A 27938-nucleotide genomic window follows, 5' to 3' on the forward strand; every position below is an offset into this window, starting at 1 on the left:
CCTGTAATTAAATCCACAACTTTTTAATATAGTATTGACTGTACTAGTTAACCAAAGTCATCCGCCCTATTCGCGTCTATATTTGTAAGTATTTTACATCAATGACATGAAAGCACCATACATTTTACAACGTGAAACGTAAAAATTTAATAAACATTTGTCTCGTATGCAATTGGTCAAATAAAACAGTCCAAAAGACAAAGCGGAACAATTACAGCAGCTCCCTCCCGTCCCTCTCAATGAAACACGGAGAACATAATCTCTCAACAAATGGCCGCATCACGTTGACATGTAAAACCACCAACCACGGACCAATTTTATGGACATAAGGTAATTCAACAATAAGTACAATGCCATTCACTTAATGTGAGGGAATGCAAATAGTTTTCTCATCAGTATAAAATGCAATCAGTTGAGATTCGATTAATCACAGTATTTTTTTGTCTCTTCATTTAACATCCGTTGTCATAGTCACTGATCATTGTCAGTTCTGAAAAGTACTATAAAATCAGAAGTCAGAGGTGAGTGAAGAAACAGTCCTAAAACGTCCCGGAGACTGGATGAGGCAGGAAAAACAATTCAAGATCTAGGCCTTGGCCTATTGTAGGTAAGTATGAACTAGTGGAAAGGCCTGGAAGTTATTCCCCATTCTCCCTATAAGGCGCTGATACTTTCCTATCGAAACTGTCCATTCCCAGCAGAGTTCGACAGCTAGTGGACGTGCCGTGTCACCCAGCCAGACGACCCTTCCTGACTCGGCCCCGACAGTGTGACTCGGCCAGACGACCCGTCTCCGTGTCACCATCTGTTACTCTTACTGACGTGCCGGCCAATCTGCTGTGACCAGGTCTTCGAGGGGACAGCATGACCATTGGTGCCGTTCTCTTTCTCCTTGTGGGGGGGAGACATTTTAAAACCTCGACCGTTGGTGTCAGCCTCCTCTTCTGAGCTGCTCTCGACATCGCTGCGGTCGTCCTTGGACACCTGAGGCAGAGACGGACACACACTCTCAAACAGGACCAGCACACGTGCACAGTAAACGTTCAAGGGGCGGACATTATAGTGGCAAGTCGTGCACGTTTTTAATAAGTTGTAAACTTCTAATGGGAAACGGTGGGGTTGACTCACAGGCAATTTTACACGCCTCATGTAATAATGTTTTTGTTATTTTTTTAAACTTACAGCCTGTCTGTAACAATACATTGCAGTGACAGGAAGAGGCGAGTGTTCAAGGACGCTCATTTACATTGCCAATGGAAATGTTTACGAGTGAATAATGACGAAGACCACTGAAGACAGTACACTTTGAAGGATGTGTCAAAATTGATCCACAGATATACTTTGGACAGGAGTCAATATTTTTTGGTAGACATAAGGCAAACATGGTTTAGTTACCCGGTGAGAATGGAGACAAACATGTATGCTTAACAGGTTATTTACAAATAAATGTATAACAGCAGGATCTCTTTATATGTAAGCCATTACTGGTCAAAATGTAGAACAGATTTCCTGAATCCTCACTCTGAAATGGCACATGTTCACACGTGCCACTAGATGGAGTCTCTGAGCATTTACAGACATTGTGGGACCACCTTGCTCATATTCATGAAACCACAAGATCAACAGAAAGAAATGTGAGACAAGACTTACTGCCAAAAGCCGATCAGAGAAGGTAGAGTTGTCAGTTAAACAGTAGAAGGTAGAGTTCTCAGACAGTTGAGTTGTCAGACAGTAAAGCTGTCAGTAAAACAGTAGAAGGTAGAGTTCTCAGACTGTAGAGTTCTCAGACTGTAGAGTTGTCAGACAGTAGAGTTGTCAATTAGACAGTAGAACGAAGAGCTTGCAGTCACTTCAGTAGAGCCTCAAGTTGTCAGACGAACAGTAGAGCCTCAAGTTGTCAGTTAAACAGCAGAAGGGAGAGTTGTCAGTTAAACAGCAGAAGGGAGAGTTGTCAGTTAAACAGCAGAAGGGAGAGTTGTCAGTTAAACAGCAGAAGGGAGAGTTGTCAGTTAAACAGCAGAAGGGAGAGTTGTCAGTTAAACAGTAGAAAATAGTGTTCTCAGTTAGACAGATGACGATAGAGTTGTTAGATTATAGAGTTGTCAGGCAGAGTTGTCAGTTAAACAGTAAAGGTACATTTGTCATTTAGACTGCAGAGAAGTCAGAAAGAAAAGTTCTCAGTTAGAGTTGTCACTGAAGTTATGAGACAGTAGGTTTCTCAGTTAGGCTGTAAAATGAGGACAAGAAATAGAGAAACAGAAAAAGAAGTCTGTGAAGTAACAAAGCTGGGGAGACAGGATGTTCCACCCCAGAGAGAAAGGAAGCAAACCGCCACTGCAGATAGGAGAGAAAATGAAAGGGGAATAGATAAAGATTTTTTTAATTCAGGTTATTACACAAATGCTCTAAGAAGTAAGTTGCCTGAGAACACACTGTTTAGGGGTGGCAGGTAGTCAAGTGGTAAGAACATCTGACCAGTAACTGAAAGTTTCCTAGACTGAATACCTGAACGAGCATATTCAAACATCTTTGGATTTGTCCCTGAGCAAGGCAGTTAACCCAGTCATGTTTAAAACAACAGTAACAATAGAAAATACAATTCTTATTCATAGCAATTATCAGGAAGCTGTTAGATTTAACTTCCTTTCACTTCGCCATCTCTAGCAACCTCTCAGCTGCCTGCCAGCCCCAAAACGTTGAAAGATTAAAAGTTCTATTGTCATGTTATACCTTCCGCAGTCAGAGCATTGAGATTTATTACAATTACAATAAATCATATTAAGTGATTTGGATACATTAGTAATGACATTTAGGCAGTGTTCTGAATACTGGCATATTTGGAAATAGCCTTGGGATGGTTTTCAAAAGCTCTACTAAATTTCACACTTACCTTTCCTTTACCATCTGTCTGCCTACTCAGGTAATAAGACACATTTCCTTTATCATGACCTAGCAGGCTACCCTGGCTTTGAGGTACCCTAGTAGATACCTTATGTAGATAAACCTCAAGTCCGTCTTTCCTCAGTCCACATTATAATACTATTAGTTGGGGCTCTGAATCTGAGCAGTACGTCCAGACCACATCCATCTGTCCTCAAGGCCATGTAGGGCACCGCGTTACATCTATCCTCAAGGCCATGTAGGGCACCGCGTCACATCTATCCTCAAGGCCATGTAGGGCACCGCGTCACATCTGTCCTCAAGGTCATGTAGGGCACCGCGTCACATCTGTACTCAAGGCCATGTAGGGCACCGCGTCACATCTGTCCTCAAGGCCATGTAGGGCACCGCGTCACATCTGTCCTCAAGGCCATGTAGGGCACCGCGTCACATCTGTCCTCAAGGTCATGTAGGGCACCGCGTCACATCTGTCCTCAAGGCCGTGTAGGGCACCGCGTTACATCTATCCTCAAGGCCATGTAGGGCACCGCGTCACATCTATCCTCAAGGTCATGTAGGGCACCGCGTCACATCTGTACTCAAGGCCATGTAGGGCACCGCGTCACATCTGTCCTCAAGGCCATGTAGGGCACCGCGTCACATCTGTCCTCAAGGCCATGTAGGGCACCGCGTCACATCTGTACTCAAGGCCATGTAGGGCACCATGTCACATATGTCCTCAAGGCCGTGTAGGGCACCACGTCACATCTGTCCTCAAGGCCATGTAGGGCACTGCGTCACATCTTTCCTCAAGGCCATGTAGGGCACTGCGTCACATCTTTCCTCAAGGCCATGTAGGGCACCATGTCACATCTTTCCTCAAGGCCATGTAGGGCACCATGTCACATCTGTCCTCAAGGTCATGTAGGCACCACGTCACATCTGTCCTTAAGGCCATGTAGGGCACCACGTCACATCTCTCCACTGACATGCTTTTGTAGTTCTGTCCTCATCCAGGACCCCACAAATCATCAGTATGTAGTTCTATCTTGGTCCAGGACCCCATAAATCATCAGTCTGTAGTTCTGTCTTTGTCCAGGACCCCACAAATCATCAGTATGTAGTTCTGTCTTTGTCCAGGACCCCACAAATCATCAGTATGTAGTTCTGTCTTTGTCCAGGACCCCACAAATCATCAGTATGTAGTTCTGTCTTTGTCCAGGACCCCATAAATCATCAATCTGTAGTTCTGTCTTTGTCCAGGACCCCAAAAATCATCAGTCTGTAGTTCTGTCTTTGTCCAGGACCTCACAAATCATCAGTCTGTAGTTCTGTCTTTATCTAGGACCCCACAATATCAAGCTGTTGTATTGTTTGGCCAACGGGGATCCTAATTAAACTCCTGAACCCACCTCTCTCTGTCTCACCTGTGGTCTCACCTGTGGTCCTACCTGTGGTAACTACATACGTACTTCGGCAAGGCTCTTGTATCACACATACCTTTCCTCGGACAATGGCCTTGTAGGCTATCCCAGCTATTAGGTAGGACCAGATGACGTGCAGAACCTGCAGTACCAGTAGTAAGGAGTTGAAGAGCCACCAGGACGGGTACGGACCAATGATTTCCCAGCTCTCAAATAATGTGCTATTCAGAATCCTGGACCAACACAGGAAGGGTTAATGAATGACTGAACACATGCAGGTGACATACAAACACACAAACAACCACAACCTACACACACAGACAGACGATACACAAAGCCAATGCACACACACACAGCCAATACACACAGACAGACGATACACACAGGCAATACACACAAAGACAGACAGACGATACACACAGCTAATACACACACACAGCCAATACACACAGACAGACAATACACACAGCCAATACACACACACACAGCCAATAGACACACACACAGCCAATACACACACACACAGACACAGCCAATACACACACAAAGATGATACACACACCCAATACACACAGAGACAGACGATACACACAGCCAATACACACACAGACAGACGATACACACACACACACAGCCAATAGACACACACCCACAGCCAATACACAGACACACACACACAGCCCATACACAAACACAGCCAATAAACACAGAGACAGATACACACAGCCAATACACACACACACACACAGACAGATGATACACGCAGCCAATACACACACAAACGATACACACAGACAATACACACACAGACAATACACACACAGAAAATACACACAGCCAATACACACACAGACAGACGATACACACAGACAGACGATACACACAGCTAATACACACACACACAAACGATATACACGGCCAATACAAATACACAGACTATACACACAGCCAATGCACACACACACACACAGACAGTTCTCACAGCCAATACACACACACACACAGCCATTACACACACACACACAGACGATACACACAGCCAATACACACACACAGACAATACACACAGCCTATACACACACACACAGCCAATACACACACACACACACAGACGATACACACAGCCAATACACACACACAGACAATACACACAGCCTATACACACAGACAACACACACAGATAATACACACAGCCTATACACACACAGAAAACACACACACACACACAGACGATACACACAGCCAATACACACACACAGACAATACACACAGCCTATACACACACACACAGCCAATACACACACACAGACAGTACGCATAGCCAATACACACCCACACAACACACACAACCAATACACACCCACACAACACAAAGAATACATAAAACGATACACACAAACAGACAATACACACACACACAGCCATTACAAACACAACACACACAGCCATTACACACAGCCAACACACATAAAGCTAGATTTCCATCCCATTTGCAGAACAAGTAGTCTGTTTCCACTGGGACAAACTAGCCAAACCAGTCTTTAGTGATGTAGTGTATGTAAGAGGTTTGTTTCCGCTCAGGACCACAGAACATAATCAGGTGTTTCCTGGTTTATTGGATGTGATGGTTATTCATCGCCATTGAGTAACAGGCTCTTACATTCCACTCCCTCTGCTCTGTGTCATGTGACAACCTTGTGAGCACCAAGAATTTTACTGTTAGCTAACAAAACACTGGTGGTCTAACTAGGTTATTCCTTCTATCAGTATTGGCACATAAACGTATTTCCACAACCATTTTCCGCATACATTCTCACATTTGAAATACACAGAACAGACACTGTTTCCATCACAGCTGTCATTGGTTTGTTTTTATAGCACATAAACATGGTCAGAGAGACAGAGAGTTGCATGGGAAGCACACAGTGCTTTGTCCAAATAGAAAACAATATTTCTATGTATTTTTAACAGTACTCCAACCACTTTTGATACTATTCTCTTGCTATTTGTCATGGATTCAGTGGAGCATGGCCTCAGTTCAAAGTGTGTTAGCCCGACTGACAACAACTAATTGACTTGTTAAACAAAAACAAAACATATGTATATATATATATATATATGTATATGTATATGTATTAGCGTTTCACTAACTAATAATAAAGGCTTTCTGATGACAACTGAGAATAACTGTCAGTATTGTATAGGAACAGGTAGTCTCTATACATACTAAACAGACCATTTTAGACTATAGATAATATCTAGATCACTAGATAGCTTTTCAACAGACTAGCCATATTAGACACTAGATAATATACGCTAACTGTAGTAACCATAGAAACAAAGCAGTACAAACCACAAGGGGAAGATGAAGAGTCGAGTGATGAAGAAGACCGCGCTAAACACCACAAAGAGAGAGTCACAGATGCGCTGGTATTTTGCGTAGTTGGCCAGCTTGGCTGCCTGGAAAAGAAAGTCATAAAAATTGTGTTTAAAATGCGTTTAAAATTAACATTGGGGCATAATAACATGTTTATATACAGCAATCAAATGCTATGACAGGATGACAATGCATAAATAATCCTCTAATCCAGCTTGTGTTTATAATTCAAGGATGTGTCCTAAAAAGTATTCAGTAGCCAGGCCCACCAGACGGCACCTCAGCAGGGACTTCTGGGGCAGGTCGGAAAGGTCACGGTTACCGGATTCATTTGGCTGATGTGTCTGCACAATCACCGTCGAGCATACCCTCGAAGGGCAGGCTAACCCCACAGGCCTGAACGCTCAAATCAGGCCTGTTGATTAAATCAGTTTAGTCGTTGAAACAGCGGGTTACGAGGGGACACATTTACGGACGTGTGTTTGTGTGGAGACCGCAGTCATGGGCTGACATGGCCGCTCTAGCTGTCACCGTGACAACGGCCATGTGTTTATTGTTGTTTGTGCTCGTGCCTCCTCCCTCCTCGGAGGCGGGTAGCAGGTCACATCTGCCATGCAGCGTGGCCGTTTCTTTCCAGGGTCATCACAGGGTAACTGCGCTTTTCGACGCGTCATGACAGTCGTTACAAGGCTAGCTGAAAAGGTGTTTATCTTGCTAGCACAATTACTAACTCACAAGATTAGTACACTACCACATGACCCGGTCAAACCGCCAACTGAGCAACTAGCAGCAACAGATGCCAAATAACTGTCTAAAAATATTTGAAAGGCAAAATATGGTTTGTGCCCATTCAGACGGTCACATGGCCACAAACCAGTCTCAAATTCAGAGAATGTAGTTTTAAATGTGGTTTCAAGTATCCAGACTTGAAATATCCAAAGATTTGAATTGGTTCTGGTTACATGACAACAAAGGTTTGAACCACTTAAACTGCCAGTGTGAACATGGCCATTCGTAGCAGAACGTCTCCTTTCAAAATCAACCACTCCCCATTTCCCAGGCTGTTGCCAGGTCTCACGCCTCCAGACATCAGGCCAGGGCACAAGCTCAATTTACAGACAGTAGTGAAAGGAGACGGCAAAACATTTTTTTATTGTGGGAAAGCCAATCTGGTCTGCTTAGTGCCCCTCCCCTCACAGAGAGAGGGCACACCAAATCGAAACTTGGCTAATGTTTTCTTGTCACAGAGGGGGCCAAAAAAAGTCAAAAATGTCTCCAACATATGAAAGAATGTGGGCGTGTCTCGTGGCTGGCTGTCTCTGGTCCTGCTGGGTTCTGATTGTTTCTATGCATCCTGTATCTTCAAGTCCCTCATGAAAAAAATCGATGTACTAACTTTAGATCTACTTTGAATTCCAACTCTGGCTGCACTTGAATATCCACACGGGCGTATCGGTGAAACGCACGGCCAACTCATTCACATGCATGAGTGTGTGTACAGTGGAACATAGCCAGGGTGTGTGTGTGCGCAGGCGTGTATACAGTAGAACAGAGCCTGTGTGTGGGTGTGTGTGTGCATACGTGTGTGCGTGTGTGTGTGTGTGCGTGCATGTGTGTGCAGTGGAACAGAGCCAGAGAGTGTGTGTTACCTCCAGCAAGATGTCGGATGCATCGTGGACACACATGACCAGGCTCCCCACACGCAGCATGTTGTTAGCGTAGGAGAAACTGATCAGGCTCACTGTTGCCAAGTGATGGACAAACATAATGACGAAGTCCTGCAATCACACGATCAACCAATCGGTTTGAAGACAGCGACTTGGCAATTACAGAGCAGTTAACAGGGTAGTTCAGGAATGCTATTACATTTTTACCACTATTTTATCACGTAAGAACACTTTCTCATTTACAGCAACAGCCTGCAAGCCATTAGGGTGAGGGTTTCACCTTAAGAAGAAGCCTAACACATGAACCCACCTACACACAGAAAACTAACTAGAACAAAGCCTTGAGCTGGCAAGGTGAGGGTGAAACCTGTGGTTCTGTACCTGAAGCAAGACATTTAACAGTTATTTCTCTCCGGTAATTACTGACAATGAGACTGTGTTCTCATTAGTACTTACCTGGTAAAATAACCGTAAAAAAAATACAAATAGATCAGTTTAGATTGCACACCAGAGTGTGACTAGACTGGATTTGTGGCATGATACGAAAGGGCGAGGAATTAAAAGAGCCGCTCTGGTTTGAGGAGTTCCATATATTTGAACTACTTGGTATTTTTCTTGTTCGTTAGTCTGGCAAAAACAGTGGCTGTATTCTTCACTAATACACACAAGTCTCAAATGAGCCCAAACTGGGTAAATCGGACATGCTTTACAGAGTTTAAGAATTCCAACTGCAGCTTCGGCCACCACGGATTCCCTTCATTCCTTGGAATCCGTGACGGAATTTAAATAATTATATTAGAAAACAAGATATTCTATCCTGGTATCACAGGGCCGTCTGTTCTGTCCACTTTGCTGAAACAAACAGCATTTGTAAGCCAGAACCGTCACAATGAATAACGTTTCCTGAACAAATGGCAACCCTAACCCACAACCCCAGGATTAAAAGCGCAAAAGCCAAACTCTTATCAAAACAGCTACATAGTACCAATGTGCTGACTGACAATGACTATTAAAATGTATAGAAAGATTAAAAGTAGCATGCTCATTCTCCAGACATTTGAATAAGTAGCTTCAGACCTAACAAGCAATGTTTCGGCAAAATAGTAAACCTGTTTAGTGTCACTTAATTTACGCTTAAAAATCAGTGGCTTTCTAACTGTAAAGAACACAGCATCCTGTGGGCCACAAACCAGGTTTTGCTCAATACGATATAGTCATTTCAGGAAGTGGTATATTAATTTTTTTTCATTTTCTTTTCACTGACATGAAAAAAATTCCAGTTTCACAGCAACTAAATGAACCCACTCTGGTATGATCCACTACAAGAATGTCCATTCATTATAATCCAGGTAGTAATTAATATTTCCCGTTGTTGCAGATTTATGTTGCCGTTGTAGAAAACAGCCTTTCAGTTCCTGCATCTGTAACACGGTACTGAATCGCCATGACCAGTCATTTGGATGCCCTTTTGGTCGTCTCACCTTCCGTTTGATGTCGGTGAACTGTGAGAACATGAGGGACCAGTAGAAAGCCAGCTCGGTCACGTAGTAGGTATACAAACCAGGGGTCAGGACCTGCAAGGGTACACGTAAAGGCCACACAGAGTTTAGGTCTCTGCATGCTCACACGCCCTAATTTAAATACTGTTCAGATTTTTGTTTGTTGAAATGTAAAGAGGAGGCATCAAGTCAGAAGAAAAGTCAACGTTATATGGCCATCAGATGAAAAGTCAACATTATATGGCCATCAGATGAAAAGTCTTTCTGTGTGTTTAACTAGACAATTATTCCACCAAGGTCCAGTAACATTACACCAAACACAAAATAACATTCTAACTGACAATAACTCGCTCTCTGCCTGGACCACTAGTACAGCAAGTCCAATGTAATAACATGACGGAAAACCAGGCGACAGGTCTTACCTGGTAGGGATAGTGGTACCAGCAGTGACGCGTATCCCAGAACCAGGTCGACTGTCGAAAAAAGACAACCGCATCAGCATGTCAGTGTTACGTCATGTCTCACCTTTACACAAATAAATATATATATATATATATATATATATATAAATATAAACAGTGCATATAAAAAGTCTTCACACCCCTGTTAAAATGCCAGGTTCTTGTGATGTAAAAGAATGAGACAAAGATAAATCATGTCAGAACTTTTTCTACCTTTTATGTGACCTAAAACGTGAACAATTCAATTGAAAAACAAACTGAAATCTGAATCAACCATGACTAAGGCCCCGGTTTCATCTGAAGAAAAACAGCCCCAAAGCATGATGCTGCCATCACCATGCTTCACTGTTGGTATGGCGTTCTTTGGGTGATGCGCAGTGTTGTTTTTGCGCCAAACATACCTTTTTGAATTATGGCCAAAAAGTTCAACCTTGGTTTCATCAGACCAAAACAGATTTTCCCATGTGCTTTTGGGAGACTTGTTTGTTTTTGCAAACTTCAGCCAAGCTTTGATGTTTTTCTTTGTAAGAAAAGGCTTCTGTCTTGCCACCCTCCCCATAGCCCATTCATATGAAGAAAACAGGAGATTGTTGTCACATGTAGCACACAGCCAGTACTTGCCAGAAATTCCTGCAGTTCATTTAATGTTGCTGTAGGCCTCTTGGAAGCATCACTGACCAGTTTTCTTCTCGTCTTTTCATCAATTTTGGAGGGACGTCCAGTTCTTGGTAATGTCTCTGTTGTGTCATATTTTCTTCACTTGATGATGACTGTCTTCACTGTGTTCTATGGTATATCTAATGCTTTGGAAATTATTTTGTACCCTTCTCCTGACTGATATCTTTCAACAATGATAACCTCTGATGCTTTGGAAGCTCTCTGCGGACCATGGCTTTCGCTCTGAGATGCAACTAAGAAAATGTCATTGGTTTGAATGTGATTGGTTTATTCTGAACACAGCCACATCCCCAGTTATAAGAGGGTTTGCATACTTATGCAACAAGGTTATTGTAAGGTCTTTATTTTTCATTTTTCACCCTTGAAGAGTTAGTTTTTCAATTGAATTGTTCACACTATAGGTCACATTAAAAGTGGAAAAGGTTCTTACATTATTTATCTGTCTCTCATTCTTTTACATCACAAAAACCTGGCATTTTAACAGGGGTGTGTAGACTTTTTATATCCACTGCATATATATATATATATATATATATATATATATATATATTAATATATATGAATATATATATATATATAAACACTTCCCCTGTCAAGCTCTTGACACTCTCACCTGCCATAAAAAGAGGATCCCATAGGTAAAAATGCACAGGTAAAATGTAAACCTCCACCTGAAAACAAAAGACAGCACTCGTGGTAGATAGGGGAAGCAAAACAATGATACCAGTAAAGAAAATAAAAAAGGGAAATGTGCCTGTCTCTGTCCTCTGAATTTACACTGTTACCACACACCCACAAAGATACACCTAAACACTAAGACACTGACACACACACACTCACACAAAGACACTGACACACACACACACACTCACACAAAGACACTGATACACACACACACTCACACAAAGACACAGATACACACACACACTCACACAAAGACACAGATACACACACACACACTCACACAAAGACACTGATACACACACACACTCACACAAAGACACTGACACACACACACTCACACAAAGACACTGATACACACACTCACACAAAGACACTGACACACACACTCACACAAAGACACTGACACACACACACACACACACACAAAGACACTGACACACACACACACACACAAACACACACACACACTCACACAAAGACACTGATAAACACACACACTCACACAAAGACACTGATACACGCACACACTCACACAAAGACACTGACACACACACTCACACAAAGACACTGATACACACACACACACACACACACACACACTCACACAAAGACACTGATAAACACACACACTCACACAAAGACACTGATACACACACACACTCACACAAAGACACTGACACACACACTCACACAAAGACACTGATACACACACACACTCACACAAAGACACTGATACACACACACACACTCACACAAAGACACTGACACACACACACACACACTCACACAAAGACACTGACACACACACACACTCACACAAAGACACTGACACACACACTCACACAAAGACACTAATACACACACACCCACAAAATTACACCTAAACACTAAGACACTGACACACACACACTCACACAAAGACACTGACACACACACACACACACACACTCACACAAAGACACTGACACACACACACACACTCACACAAAGACACTGACACACACACACGCTCACACAAAGACACTGATACACACACACACGCAAAGACACTGACACACACACTCACACAAAGATACCGACACTCACACACACACAAAGACACTGACACACACACTCACACAAAGACACTGACACACACACACACACTCACACAAAGACACTGATACACACACTCACACAAAGACACTGACACACACACACACACTCACACAAAGACACTGATACACACACACACTCACACAAAGACACTGATACACACACTCACACAAAGACACTCACACAAAGACACTGACACACACACACACTCACACAAAGACACTGATACACACACACACTCACACAAAGACACTGATACACACACACACTCACACAAAGACACTGACACACACACACACACTCACACAAAGACACTGACACACACACACACACTCACACAAAGACACTGACGCACACACACACTCACACAAAGACACTGATACACACACACACTCACACAAAGACACTGACACACACACACACACTCACACAAAGACACTGACACACACACACACTCACACAAAGACACTGACACACACAGACACTCACACAAAGACACTGATACACACACTCACAAAAAGACACTGACACACACACACACACTCACACAAAGACACTGACACACGCACACACTCACACAAAGACACTGACACACACACACACACACACTCACACAAATACACACACACACTCACACAAAGACACTGACACACACACTCACACAAAGACACTGATACACACACACACTCACACAAAGACACTGACACACACACACACACTCACACAAAGACACTGACACACACACACACACTCACACAAAGACACTGATACACACACACACTCACACAAAGACACTGACACACACACACACTCACACAAAGACACTGACACACACACACACTCACACAAAGACACTGATACACACACACACTCACACAAAGACACTGACACACACAGACACTCACACAAAGACACTGACACACACACACACTCACACAAAGACACTGATACACACACACACTCACACAAAGACACTGATACACACACACACTCACACAAAGACACTGACACACACAGACACTCACACAAAGACACTGACACACACACACACTCACACAAAGACACTGATACACACACACACTCACACAAAGACACAGATACACACACACACTCACACAAAGACACTGACACACACACACACTCACACAAAGACACTGATACACACACACACTCACACAAAGACACTGACACACACAGACACTCACACAAAGACACTGATACACACACTCACACAAAGACACTGACACACACACTCACACAAAGACACTGACACACACACACACACACACACACACACTCACACAAAGACACTGACACACACACACAAAGACACTGACACACACACACACACACACACACACAGACACTGACACACACACTCACACTCACACAAAGACACTGATACACACACACACTCACACAAAGACACTGACACACACACTCACACAAAGACACTGACACACACACTCACACAAAGACACTGACACAGGGAAACTACTACAACCACATGTCAGTGTCAAAAACTAATTTTGTGAGAACATACATGCTTTCACAGAACTTGATTAGTACGCTGGGTTTCTCCTGGTTGCGTCTCTGTCTGAACCAACGTTGGACTTTCCTCACGTCCCAGTCAAGCTGCTTCGACAGCCCATCCAGATGGCGTTTGTCTGGGCACTAGGGACGGGACAGAGTGGAACACGTGAGTGACTCAGAGAGAGAACAAATAATAACATAGCAGTGATGTGAGACAAATAAATAAAACGTGATGCTGTAAAACCTGAAAAGTAAGTAAAAAGTAAGAGCGATAACATGTTATCACATCTAAGACCCTCAGATTTCCCAGCTGGCTGTTCCAAAACACAGGACCACAGTGACAGAGGGCAGCTTCGATGGCCATGGTTCTGATCTTTGCAACCACTTAAAGGCCAGTGACAGAGACGTATATGAGGAAAGAGGAATGAGGTGAGTAATCCCACAAGGCCGGCCAGACTCGTGTTGCTGTTGTGAAACAGAGCTGTGTTCTAGCACACATGAAAAGGGGATGGTCTGGCAGAAACAGAAGGAAGCAAGAGTACCTTTGTGAGGGATGTGAACACGTGGAAAACCTTCTCTAATACCGCGCGTGTGTGTGTGTGTGTGTGTCTCCACGAGCGTTTGTGTGTTTCACAGCAAGTGTATGATGTAATAAACATTATAAACCAGGCGCTTTAAATTCCAAAGTGCTGATTGGTTGATGGTCGTGGTATATAAGAGCATATACCACGGGTACGACATCACATCATTTTTTACTGCTACTATCACTTTGTTAAACCTTTTATAAATGTAATAAGGCCTCTTAAATATACAAATTTCTCAAACCTCATTACACATCTGTCAGATCCTGGCTTGGGGCCTTTCTATGAGCCTGGGGGTCACAGCCAGGGCCTGATGCCAAAGGTGCCTCTAGGCATTTCTATGCGCCTGGGGGTCACAGCCAGGACCTGATGCCTCTAGGCATCTCTGCGCATCTGTTTTCTACTCTCCCCAATCAGAGGCAGCTGCATCTTGTTGTCTCTAATTGGGGACCCTATTTTTTGGTGGAATGACTACTTTCCATCACTCTGCGCCTTGTGTCCTGCCTGCCCTTCGCCATGACAACCTCATTGGGTGTGTGTATAAGTTAGCACAGAGTTCCTTATTGAAGGACATAAACACCTGAAATACTTCATCATTGGTGGTGGGTGCGTGTGTGCGCGTGTGAATGTGGGTGCGCACGCTCACGTGTCAGCGAGCTAGCTTAGAGTACCTTTGTAATGGAAGCAAACACCATCTCGAGGACTTTGTTGGGTGCAGCTGGCCGGTACGCCGAGGCGGCATGGATGTGCAGGAGTGAAGCACATGGCCTGGCTACGAACCTGCGGAACACATCAGCAGAGCCGTCACCAGGGACACCCAGTTAAAGCATGGAGCTTGTCTGCAGGGCTTGTCCTGTTCCACGGCAACCACGCCTCACTCACACTTGCTTTGAACCTGCATGACCATCGGTGGAGCCAATGGTCAACGGTGTCCTGCTGGAAGGAACGGGTCTAGCTTCTCATTGCTGTCACTGTCCATTACCTTGTTCATTAAAACCTTTGCACATAGACTCGTCTAAACCAATCAATCAAATGTATTTATAAAGCCATTTTTACAACAGCAGTTGTCACAAAGTGCTTTACAGAGACACCCGGCCTTAAACCCCAAGGAGAAAACAACAGTAGTGTTGAATTTCAAACCTGTCAGGAGTATCTGTTCAGCTCTCGTCAGGACACACACAACTATAGAGCTCATCGATTGTGTTGTTATTCAAAACACACATGTAGTCGGCTGGCACGATTCCTGCATTACCATTAGTATTCTAAAATTCCTGACTACTCCTTTATCAAAGGAAGAATAATGTCATACAGTACATACCTGACTACTCCAGTATAAAGGAACTATGATGTCATACATTGACCAGACCTCACTACTGCTGTTTAGAGGTATATGATGTCATACAGTACAGACCTAATTACTCCTGTATCAGAGGAACTAAGATGTCATACAATAGAGATCTACTATCCTTGTACAGAGGAACTATGATGTCATACAGTACAGACCTAATTACTCCTGTATCAGAGGAACTATGATGTCATACAGTACAGACCTCACTACTGCTGTTTAGAGGAACTATGAAGTCATACATTGACCAGACCTCACTACTGCTGTTTAGAGGTATATGATGTCATTCAGTACAGACCTAATTACTCCTGTATCAGAGGAACTAAGATGTCATACAATAGAGATCTACTATCCTTGTACAGAGGAACTATGATGTCATACAGTACAGACCTCACTACTGCTGTTTAGAGGAACTATGAAGTCATACAGTACAGACCAGACTTCTCCTGCATCAGAGTAACTCTGAAGTCATACAGTACAGACCAGACTTCTCCTGTATCAGAGTAACTATGAAGTCATACAGTACAGACCAGACTTCTCCTGCATCAGAGTAACTATGAAGTCATACAGTACAGACCAGACTTCTCCTGTATCAGAGTAACTATGATGTCATACAGTACAGACCTGACTACTCCTGTATCAGAGTAACTATGATGTCATAAAGTACTGACCAGACTTCTCCTGTATCAGAGTAAATATAATGTCATACAGAACAGACCAGACTTCTCCTGTATAGAGGAACAATGAGGTCATACAGAACAGACCAGTCTTCTCCTGTATAGAGGAACAATGAGGTCATACAGAACAGACCAGACTTCTCCTGTATAGAGGAACAATGAGGTCATACAGAACAGACCAGACTTCTCCTGTATAGAGGAACAATGAGGTCATACAGAACAGACCAGACTTCTCCTGTGTAGAGGAACAATGAGGTCATACAGAACAGACCAGTCTTCTCCTGTATAGAGGAACAATGAGGTCATACAGAACAGACCAGACTTCTCCTGTATAGAGGAACAATGAGGTCATACAGAACAGACCAGACTTCTCCTGTATAGAGGAACAATGAGGTCATACAGAACAGACCAGACTTCTCCTGTATCAGAGGATCAGAACAGACCTGAATCTATACCAGTGATGCTGCTGTAAGTAGAGGTCAGTGGTCTGAAATGTAGAAGTGAGATGTGTTTTCATAAACCACAGTCTGTTAGTGATGGGTTGGAAAGCGTAAAGACAAACGGGCCAGCGCACACTCTACACACTTGAAAGGAGTTTCCATCAGCCTTCGGTTTGTTTGTATTGCTAGCTCTTTTTCATTATTACAGCCTGTTCTGTTTACAGTGAAACAAAATAATGACAAGACTAGAGTAGAGACCCCCAGGCTGTTATTGGATAAACAAAAACGGCTAACATGAAACAAGCAGACCAGTGTCACACCACCACACTTCTCACAGAGGTGTCTGAGACACGACAGATGGGATGCAGTAACATTACCATTATCTCTGTTAGCCTAACTTTGGGTGAGCCCCAAAGCCACACGCACTTGCCTCTTTTAAACACGGCAAACTAGCCACTCTGAAACACCTGGCACTCGCCGCTCTGAAACACAGAATCACTTTTGAATCTGTAATCAGGGTTCTCACATTTTTATCTGATCTTGTTTCTGAAACTACTCAGACCAGTTTGTGAAGGAATTAAAAACACAACCCTAATCCTCTCCCTCATGCCTCTCCCTCCCTCCCTCCCCACTCCCCCCTCCCTCCCCCCTCCCTCTCTCCCTCCCCCCTCCTTCCCCCCTCCCTCCCTCCCTCCCCCCCTCCCCACTCCCGTTCCTCTCACTGCAGAATGAAGCACAATGGTTAGTTAGACACGTCATAAAAAACACGAGGAAAGGAAAAACACTTCCCTGAAATGATGTAAGACGCTTCGAAACACCTCAGAGGGCCGGTATAACTCCTGCCGCCCAGGTCAGTTGGAACAACGTAACAGATAGGAATACGTGCCTGATTTAGTAGGACCAACACACAAGATGTGCCAAACCCACGTTGGACAGTGGTATCTATTCTGCTGAACGTGGCCGCTCTTGAACCGACAGCTTTCCAGTTTTGGCAGTTTTGTTAAACTAGTTGAACGATCAGAGCTATTAGTTCAATTAGGCTTGTTTGAACACGGCAGTTTAATGTAGCTTGTAATGTTCTGGCTTCTCAGGGGGAACTGAAGATTATAAATATATTAAATACATTCATTATTTAATCTGGCTGAAAGAACTACCAATAGAGAGGGGGTTCGCCTTGTTATCTTTCTCAGTGAATATACTGTATAATCTTAAACCTACTGGATCAGTGTGTGAAGAGATTAAATCAATATTTAATCTGACAGTCAGTGACAAGGATGTCTTGTATGTTTGCCAACAGCCTGGAGATTACAGTCAACCTGCAATCTCTGTGTACCAACAGGTCCCATGTTGGAGCATTTGGTTGAACAGGGACCTTTCAGAAAAGGGTCATGACCACTAGAAAGTCTCTCAATACTGAATACTTCACTTATTATTATCACATTCAATGAATTCGCACATTTGATCAGAATGTTATTTTTTAGAAATGTAGGAAAAATATTGTACCTTCTCTGTGACTTGGTTGTGCAAATTAACAGCATCACAGAATCCCAGAGGGTGGCATGTAGATGTGTGGTAGTAGTAGTATTAGTAGTATTTGTAGTGTTATGTTGATGTGTGGTAGTTGTAGTAGTAGTGTTATGTTGATGTGAGGTAGTTGTAGTAGTAGTAGAAGTGTTATGTTTATGTGAGGTAGTAGTAGTAGTAGTGTTATGTTGATGTGTGGTAGTAGTGTTATGTTGATGTGTGGTTGTAGTAGTAGTGTTATGTTAATGTGTGGTAGTAGTAGTAGTAGCAGTAGTAGTGTTGTGTTGATGTGTGGTAGTAGTATTAGTATTTTTAGTGTTATGTTGATGTGTGGTAGTTGTAGTAGTAGTAGTGTAATGTTGATGTGAGGTAGTTGTAGTAGTAGTAGTAGTAGTACAAGTGTTATGTTTATGTGTGGAAGTAGTAGTAGTAGTGTTATGTTGATGTGTGGTAGTAGTAGTAGTAGTAGTGTTATGTTGATGTGTGGTTGTAGTAGTAGTGTTATGTTAATGTGTGGTAGTAGTAGTAGTAGTAGTAGTAGTAGTGTTATGTTGATGTGTGGTAGTAGTAGTATTAGTAGTTTTATGTTAATGTGTGGTAGTAGTAGTAGTGTTATGTTGATGTGTGGTAGTAGTAGTAGTGTTGTTTATGTGAGGTAGTAGTAGTAGTAGTAGTAGTGTTATGTTGATGTGTGGTAGTAGTAGTAGTAGTGTTATGATGATGTGTGGTAGTAGTAGTAGTAGTAGTGTTATGTTGATGTGTGGTAGTAGTAGTATTTGTAGTGTTATGTTGATGTGTGGTAGTTGTAGTAGTAGTAGTAGTGTTATGTTGATGTGAGGTAGTTGTAGTAGTAGAAGTGTTATGTTTATGTGAGGTAGTAGTAGTAGTAGTAGTGTAATGTTGGTGTGTGGTATTTGTAGTAGTAGTGTAATGTTGGTGTGTGGTAGTTGTAGAAGTATTGTTATGTTAATGTGTGGTTGTAGTAGTAGTGCTATGTTTATGTGTGGTAGTAGTAGTAGCAGTAGTAGTGTAATGTTGGTGTGTGGTAGTTGTAGTAGTAGCAGTGTTATGTTGATGTGTGGTAGTAGTAATAGTATTGTTATATTAATGTGTGGTGGTAGTAGTAGTAGTAGTGTTATGTTGATGTGTGGTTGTAGTAGTAGTAGTAGTAGTGTTGTATTGATGTGTGATGGTCGTAGTAGTAGTGTTATGTTGATGTGTTTTAATAGTAGTAGCACGGGTAGTAGTACTAGTGGTAGTAGAATTATAGTTGGATTTGTAGTAATGTAGAATTGGTAGTAGAAGCAGCAATAGTAATAGTAGTACTGTAGTAGTGGTAGAAGTAGCAACAGTAATAGTTGCCTAGTAGTAATAAAATTAAAATTAGTTGTAGCAGTACTAATAATATTAGCAGTAGTAGTAGCAATAGTAGTAGTACCATAGTACTAGTAGTTGTAGCAGTAGGAGTAGGCTAGTAACAGTACTTATAGTATTAGCAGTAGTAGTAGCAATAGTAGTAACATAGTACTAGTAGTTGTAGTAGCAGGAGTAGGCTAGTAGCAGTACTAATAGTATTAGCAGAGTTCCATTACATATTACAAAACTGGATGGTTTTAAGACTGAATGCTGATTGGCTGAACGCAGTAATACAGCGTTTACTGTTTTAGTTGCCTTGGTAATGGGTTTATAATAGCAATAAGGCACCTCAGGAGTAGTGGCCAATACACCACAGTTAAAGGGCTGTACTATGAACAGCCATTAACCTCTGCCATATTGCTGAAATACAGCTAATAAAGTGGAAGGTCAGTGGGCGGGGCCTGCTACCTCTGGTGGTCTGAGCAGGAAGAATAACAGCAGCTGTCATGGTAACCGCGAAAGAGTCATAACATAATAGAACTGTCGTTCCCGAATCCAACCACAAAAACACAAGCAGCAGACCTGGGTCCGACTACCATGAGAAATATTTTAAATGTTATTTTCCATTGGTCCACGGAGCAAGACAAGGTCAACCAAACCCAGATAATTATTTTATTTCCAGCAGCCCTTAAATCTGGCCGTGTTGCCAACCAAGAGACAGCACTCCACCTACAACAGCTTGTAAATGCTTTGACTTTCACACCACAGTATGGAAGAGCTGCGATGGAGGTGGGGCAACCTGAGCAAGCCAGGCTGTTTCTCCATCTGACAGTTGAACATCTTACCTCAGGCCTAAACTATGAACATAAGGTAGTCTTTAGGAGTGTGCATGGCAGAGATTGACACGGCGAGAGACAAAAACATTGGTTCTCAACTGGAGGGTCATGACCCAAAGTTGATTTAATTTGATTTATTGTATTATTTAATACCAGCTACAGGTTAGATTGCTGTGCCCTTGTCTAATACAACTGAAAAAAGTTCAGATGTAACATAATAGTTTTCTCCAAAAAGCTTTTATGTAAAAAGGCAATATTAGGTTGCGGTTTGGGTTCAGAGACAGACCTAGTTAAGAACCACTGAAATAAAAGGTAAACTGTTTAGGAGTGACAGGCATAAGGGTAAGAAACCACATTCCTAAACTGTTTTTGTTCTCCTTGCTGAGAAAAAGGTTGGGCTCTGCCAAGAAGACATGGAATAACTAATACTGACAAAGGTAAATGGTAGATGTAAGAGATAAGCCCATGTGACACGCCTGATAACTGGTGAACTGCCAAAGGTTTATTCTCATGGGGAATTGGCTTATAACGGGCTAATAGACTAGAAAAGGTTATTCAACTTAACAAGATCAAACGCTATTCAATAGAGGCTATTGTCTCTTCAGTCCTCGGTCGTGTTTATCTGCCAGGCAAATCTAGTGAATGAATATTGCACAAGCCAATCCAGTTATTGGTCTTATCAGTGAGGATCACAGCCGGTCGAATGTGAGCCACATGTAGGAGTGGAGTCAGTGGCAGAAATGGCTTCCTCTTTTGGGCATACAGCCGTCAGACCTAAGCAGACCCTGTCCCCCGTACGAAAAGACAGAGGGAGAGAATGAGAGAGGACGAACAAGACGAGAGAGAGAAAATGGGGGAAAAAGCAGAGAGCTAGAGAACGAAAGGAAGGAGATGTCGAGGGAGAGGAGGCAGAGAGAGATGAAGAGCAAGTCTAACTGCAGTTTTTTATGTATAATTTGAGAATGTATGTAACCTAACTTTCCATATCAAAGTCTATTGAACTGAATTGAGATAAGGAGGCAGAGAGAGAAAGAGTGAGAGAGACAGAGTGAGAGAGACAGAGGAATAGAGTGAGTGGGAGGGTGACAGAGAGACAGGGTGAGAGAACTGGCACACATGCAAAGTGAGGAGAAAAGGTGAAACAGAGGTGGGCGGAGCCTTGGTGAAATGTGAGAACAGTCAGAGGATTGGGCCATAAGCTTTCTGACAAGATCACCTTCCTCTGCACGTGTTCCTCTCAAACCCATGACACTGTATACATTTCTGTCATGTTGACTCAACATTTAAAGAAGCTATACTTTAAACCTACAGCCAGTCAACTGTTATGTTAAGCCATAAAGTCCTTAAACATTAGGATATTGATAAGAGCTATGCCACAGCCTGATAACCAATGTTTACATGTGTCTGTGTGTGTGTTTCTGTGCGTGATTGTGTCTGTCTCTGTGTGTGTGTGTATCTGTGTGTGATTGTGTCTGTCTCTGTGTGTATGTGTATCTGTGTGTGATTGTGTCTGTCTCTGTGTGTGTGTGTGTGTGTGTGTGTGTGTGTGTGTGATTGTGTCTGTCTCTGTGTGTGTGTGTATCCGTGTGTGATTGTGTCTGTCTGTGTGTGTGTGTGTATCCGTGTGTGATTGTGTCTGTCTCTGTGTGTGTGTATCCGTGTGTGATTGTGTCTGTCTGTGTGTGTGTATCCGTGTGATTGTGTCTGTCTCTCTGTGTGTGTGTATCCGTGTGTGATTGTGCCTGTCTGTGTGTGTGTGTGTATCCGTGTGTGATTGTGTCTGTCTCTGTGTGTGTGTATCTGTGTGTGATTGTGTCTGTCTCTGTGTATCTGTGTGTGATTGTTTCTGTCTCTCTGTGTGTGTGTGTGTGTGTGTGTGTGTGTATCTGTGTGGGCTTGTGAGTGTATAAGGAACACCACTCATATTAGAACTAGCAACTAGCATAATACATGTGACTGAGAGAGTGGAGAGAGAGAGTGAATGAGAGAGATGGGAGAGAGAGTGACTGAGAGAGATGGGAGAGAGAGAGTGACTGAGAGAGGGGAGAGAGAGAGTGACTGAGAGAGATGGGAGATAGAGAGTGACTGAGAGAAGGGAGAGAGGGGAGAGAGTGACTGAGAGAGGGGAGAGAGTGACAGAGAGGGGAGAGAGAGAGTGACTGAGAGAGGGGAGAGAGAGAGTGACTGAGAGAGATGGGAGAGAGAGAGTGACTGAGAGAGGGGAGAGAGAGAGTGACTGAGAGAGGGGAGAGAGAGAGTGACTGAGAGAGGGGAAAGAGAGAGTGACTGAGAGAGGGGAGAGAGAGACAGGGAGAGAGAGAGAGGTGGGCACCATATATACATACAGTATACATTAAATCCATGCATACTGGCAACATGTGTAGCATCAAAATAGGCAGAAAACAAAGCGAATCATTTAACCAGGGACGAGGCCTTCGTCAGGGTTGCCGTCTCAGCCTTGTACTATTCAACATCTACATCAACGAATTGGCCAGAAGTTTAGAAAAATCCTCAGCCCCTGTTGTTAGTCTCCACAGTTCAGATGTTAAATCCCTGCTCTTCGCAGATGACCTGTGCCTGCTGTCACCCACAGCACATGTTCTACAGCAGAGCCTGGACCTGCTAGAGCAGTACTGCCAGACCTGGGCACTGGTAGTAAACCCCAAAAAAGACAAAAATAATGATTTTCCAGAGTAGAGCCAGATCTCAGGGACACATATAGAATACTGCACACAATAAAACTATTTAGGTTTAAAAATAAGCTCAACCAGAAACCTAAATGAAGCAGTGAATGAACTGAGAGACAAAGCAGGCAGGGCAGTCTACGCCATTAAAAAACAAATTCAGATTGAAATACCTATTACAATTTGGCAAAACATTTTTTCATTCATAATCGAAACCAATTGCCCTCTATGGCAGTGAGGCGTGGGGTCCAAAAACACAAAAAAGAGCAATTAAGTTTTGGAAACACTTAAAATACAGTGACCCCCGCTCATACCATCACCAAGCCCTGCAATACCAAGAGTTGGTCAAAGTCCCTTTATTCAACTGGTCCTGGGGCTTAGTTCACAAATCTGTTCCAAATCTGTTCTACTAACACACGGAGGCCTCAGGATCAGAACATACAAGCAATCAGAACTAACCAAATAACAAAACAGTTAAAACAAAAATACATTACCCATTGGGAAACACAAGCACAAAGCAAAATGCAGTGCTATCTGGCCCTAAACCAACAGTACACAATGGCAAACTATTTGACATGGTGACTGATCAAAACCTTGAAAAGGTACAGGCTCAGTGACCACAGCCTTGCCACTGAGAAGGGACGGCACAGAAAAACTTGGCTCCCTGTAGGAGAGGCTGTGTGACCACTGCACCATAGCAGAACTGATACAGAGCTGCACTTCCTGATACAATGTAAAAAGTCCCAATCTATCAGAAATAACAATTTCCCAATTCTTGAAGGGATCATTAAAGGTTTTAGGGATCTTTCTGATGAGGAAAGGCTGCCTATCCTATTGGGGGAGAGTATGGAGAGTGTATGGGCAGTGTGGAGAGCTGTGTATGGGCAGTGTGGAGAGCTGTGTATGGGCAGTGTGGAGAGCTGTGTATGGGCAGTGTGGAGAGCTGTGTATGGGCAGTGTGGAGAGCTGTGTATGGGCAGTGTGGAGAGCTGTGTATGGGCAGTGTGTAGAGCTGTGTATGGGCAGTGTGTAGAGCTGTGTATGGGCAGAGTGGAGAGCTGTGTATGGGCAGTGTGTAGAGCTGTGTATGAGCAGTGTGTAGAGCTGTGTATGGGCAGTGTGTAGAGCTGTGTATGGGCAGTGTGGTGAGATGTGTATGGGCAGTGTGTAGAGCTGTGTATGGGCAGTGTTTAGAGCTGTGTATGGGCAGCGTGGAGAGCTGTGTATGGGCAGTGTGTAGAGCTGTGTATGGGCAGTGTGTAGAGCTGTGTATGGGCAGTGTGGAGAGCTGTGTATGGGCAGTGTGTAGAGCTGTGTATGGGCAGTGTGGAGAGCTGTGTATGGGCAGCGCAGTATGTTGCTGCCTGCCACAAATTGAGGGACAGTGTCTGACCAAGCACACACCTGTCTCACTGTTTTCCACCAATGTTTGGTTCTCTGTTGTTGTTATGTATATATATATATATATATGTATATATATTGTTAATATGTTGTTCAAACATTGTGATTGCCAATAAAGTAAATTGCCAATAAAATGAGTTGAATGACTGAGGTAGGAGAGAGATTGACTGAGAGGGGAGGGAGACAGAGAGTGTGACTGAGAGAAAGGAGAGGGGGGAGGTGGAGGGAGAACAAGAAAGCGCTCTACAGTTGTCTGCAAGGTGTGATATAGTGTGCACAGTTAAACATTGGGATTGCAGGTTCAATCCTCACAAAGAGACAGTATGATTATGGAGTCCCTCACCCCACTGTGTGTTGCTATGAACAAGAGCATCTGCTACGTGAAGTCTGGGGTCCACTTAAACAATAAATCACCAAACGGGACAAACACCCAAGGTAGACTTTACATGCAGAAAAACTGCTAAAGTATCTTCAGAGGAGAACACAAACCTCCTAAAAGGCACATGCCTAGTAGAATATGGACCATACCCGCTAAACACCAACATCCTGAAGAGTGCTGTTCAATTTTAAAACCTGGAGGACAGCTTAACCTGGAGAAGAACCAAAACCCAACCCCGGCCGTATCCGGACAGAAGTCTCTGATGAATAAATGATGGAGCCAGACGGTAGCTGAGATGCCTGCTGACGTCATCATGGGACTGGGCCGTGGTGACCCGTGACGGATCGGGAATGTATTCACATGAGAAGGGAGGATAAAGGTCATTTACGCCCAGAAACCAATCATAGCCCTCGGAATACATCTCTATGCACTGGTGACGGGTGAGGACCCTGGGCGTCTCTGGGAAGTGCTGAACTAGGATCAGGTCTCACCCCGTGACCACGAAGTCGGACAGTGTTTCTTGTGAATGAAGCGCAATGGTTAGTCCCGTTCTAAAGCAGAAGTCTGAGATGCTTTAGGATTATCGCGAGTCACGAAAATGTAACCAATGTGGTGAAATGTCCACAATGTTCAAAGCCACCGCTGAAAATCGAACTAACCCCTGAACCCTTGAGCCGTGCAACAGCCCACAGCGGTAAAGGAGAAAGCCCTCGACAAAGAGAAGAGGGATTCTTGTCAAAGCATGTTTTCTATACTTGTCACAACATGTTTATACAGTCAGCCAGTTTAACAAGCAACGACTGCTCTTTGTCCCTCTTTAGTGTAGCTCACAAGTGGCAAGCCCCTCACCGGGGGGGAGTAAGTTTGTATTGCCTATTGTGGGGGTCTCGGGGTAAACGGATCCCAGGATTTTCACTCTTTTCTTGAGGGGGGGGGGGGGGGGGTCAAATTGACCTGTCTGTGGGGGTCATGACCCACGTCCCCCCTCAATCTACAATTAACCCATGGTGCCTTTATTAACCCATGGTGTTTAGAGGTTTTGGGTTCAATTCCCACGGGGCACCACGTCGGGAATGTATTCACTCAGTACTGCCTATGTACATGGATCTTATGATGTGGTTGATTGAACTAGGTTATATCTGACTATGTCACTCCTCAAGCAGGCCTGAGGCCGCCTAGGTAACAATGCATGGGCGAAATGGGTAGGACTTGTCATACTGACGGATTTATATGTTATCCTTCAGCCCTGCTAAATGCTGTTACTGTAACCGGATTATAACAGTATATAACGGTTTAATGTATAACTGTTTACTCTCCGCTGCCATTTAGCTCTGATTGACGACGCATTATTTAAATAGCAGCAAACCTACATACATTGTGAGCACTGTTTATATCTAAACCATAGTTAAATGTTATTACCACTTAATAAATATTTAACATTAAAGGTCATTGCAGATTGGTCCTGCCTTGAGAACTATACGGACTCAACTCTTTCATCAAGTTCGAATATATATGACTACAGTACTCTCACTAAGATTTTTCACGCTAAGGAAAAACTGGATTGGTAACATTTATATGAAACACAATGAGATACAATTATCTATTACCAATTATAAATTGCCAAGAGCTTTGCGTTGACTTGGCAGAATGCTAACTCTAGGAACTGAAAAACAAACAGAAACAAGGCAACGGGTTAGCTTAGCTAGCATGGCTAGCATGGGAAGGGGCGCAAGTACCCCAACCCTTTGGTTCATCATCCGTTTTATACAAGACTTGAATGTGTGGCTGTAAAGACTCTGGCACGGCCGGGTGAATTGTTACTTACATAAAACAGCTGAAGGATGTAATGACATGAGATGGAAAAGCAGAACATACCTCTCAAATAGTATTCTGACCACGAAGATCCCCAAAGCCAGTGGTAAGGCAGAGAGCAAGTGACCGGCTTTTGGATACTCCACACCCGGCGCTGGGTCTGCGAGATCAGCCCAAGTTACATTATGTGGGAGCCAAAATCTCTCGTTCCAAAACCAGGCTGAAAGAGCAGCCATGGTCACCAAAAGTAGTGTCGATTAAAGAAATATATCCTAAAAACGAGGGAAACGTTTCCACCGCCCCTCCTTTGAGGAGCGCGTGTTGGATAAGTCCTCCAGAAACGTCTTGTGCCCGTGATGGTTGTTGGATTGAGGAAGTGAAAAGGGCCCCACCTCCCGCGGCTAGCTGGGTATTCACAAAGGCATTGTATTGATGGAATCTTTACTGTTGACTGCCAGCCTCCATCTCCAAGCCCGCAGCCACCGTTTTCTTATCAGAATAATAAACTAGCTATCATGATAATCAATTGATAAAATCAATCGTGTAATCAGGACACGTACGTATAATATGATGCAGAACATTTTCTTTAGCTGATTAGAGTTTTG

The 27938-nt window shown here is 43.4% G+C and overlaps 1 protein-coding gene across 2 annotated transcripts; it reads right to left on the reverse strand.

Moving 5' to 3' along the window:
• Window positions 1–120: 120 nt before the first annotated feature.
• Window positions 121–27933, reverse strand: cers5 (ceramide synthase 5). 2 transcript variants are annotated; one of them, XR_003777254.2, is made up of 11 exons: window positions 27397–27933; window positions 15551–15659; window positions 14309–14439; window positions 11600–11657; window positions 10270–10320; window positions 9830–9922; window positions 8331–8459; window positions 6658–6764; window positions 4381–4537; window positions 1651–2334; window positions 871–984 (listed from the first exon to the last, which is right to left on the reverse strand). XR_003777254.2 is itself a non-coding variant. In XM_029114073.2 (10 exons), exons 1-10 carry the CDS (start codon window positions 27567–27569, stop codon window positions 799–801), a joined length of 1194 nt encoding a protein of 397 aa, XP_028969906.2. In that variant the 5' UTR covers window positions 27570–27928; the 3' UTR covers window positions 121–798. The 2 variants fall into 2 exon arrangements, 1 of the variants encoding a protein (XP_028969906.2); XM_029114073.2 differs by lacking the exon at window positions 1651–2334 and having other exon boundaries at window positions 121–984; window positions 27397–27928.
• Window positions 27934–27938: the final 5 nt, after the last annotated feature.

The sequence above is a fragment of the Esox lucius genome, chromosome 17 (assembly GCF_011004845.1).
Source record: "Esox lucius isolate fEsoLuc1 chromosome 17, fEsoLuc1.pri, whole genome shotgun sequence".
NCBI lineage: Eukaryota > Metazoa > Chordata > Actinopteri > Esociformes > Esocidae > Esox > Esox lucius.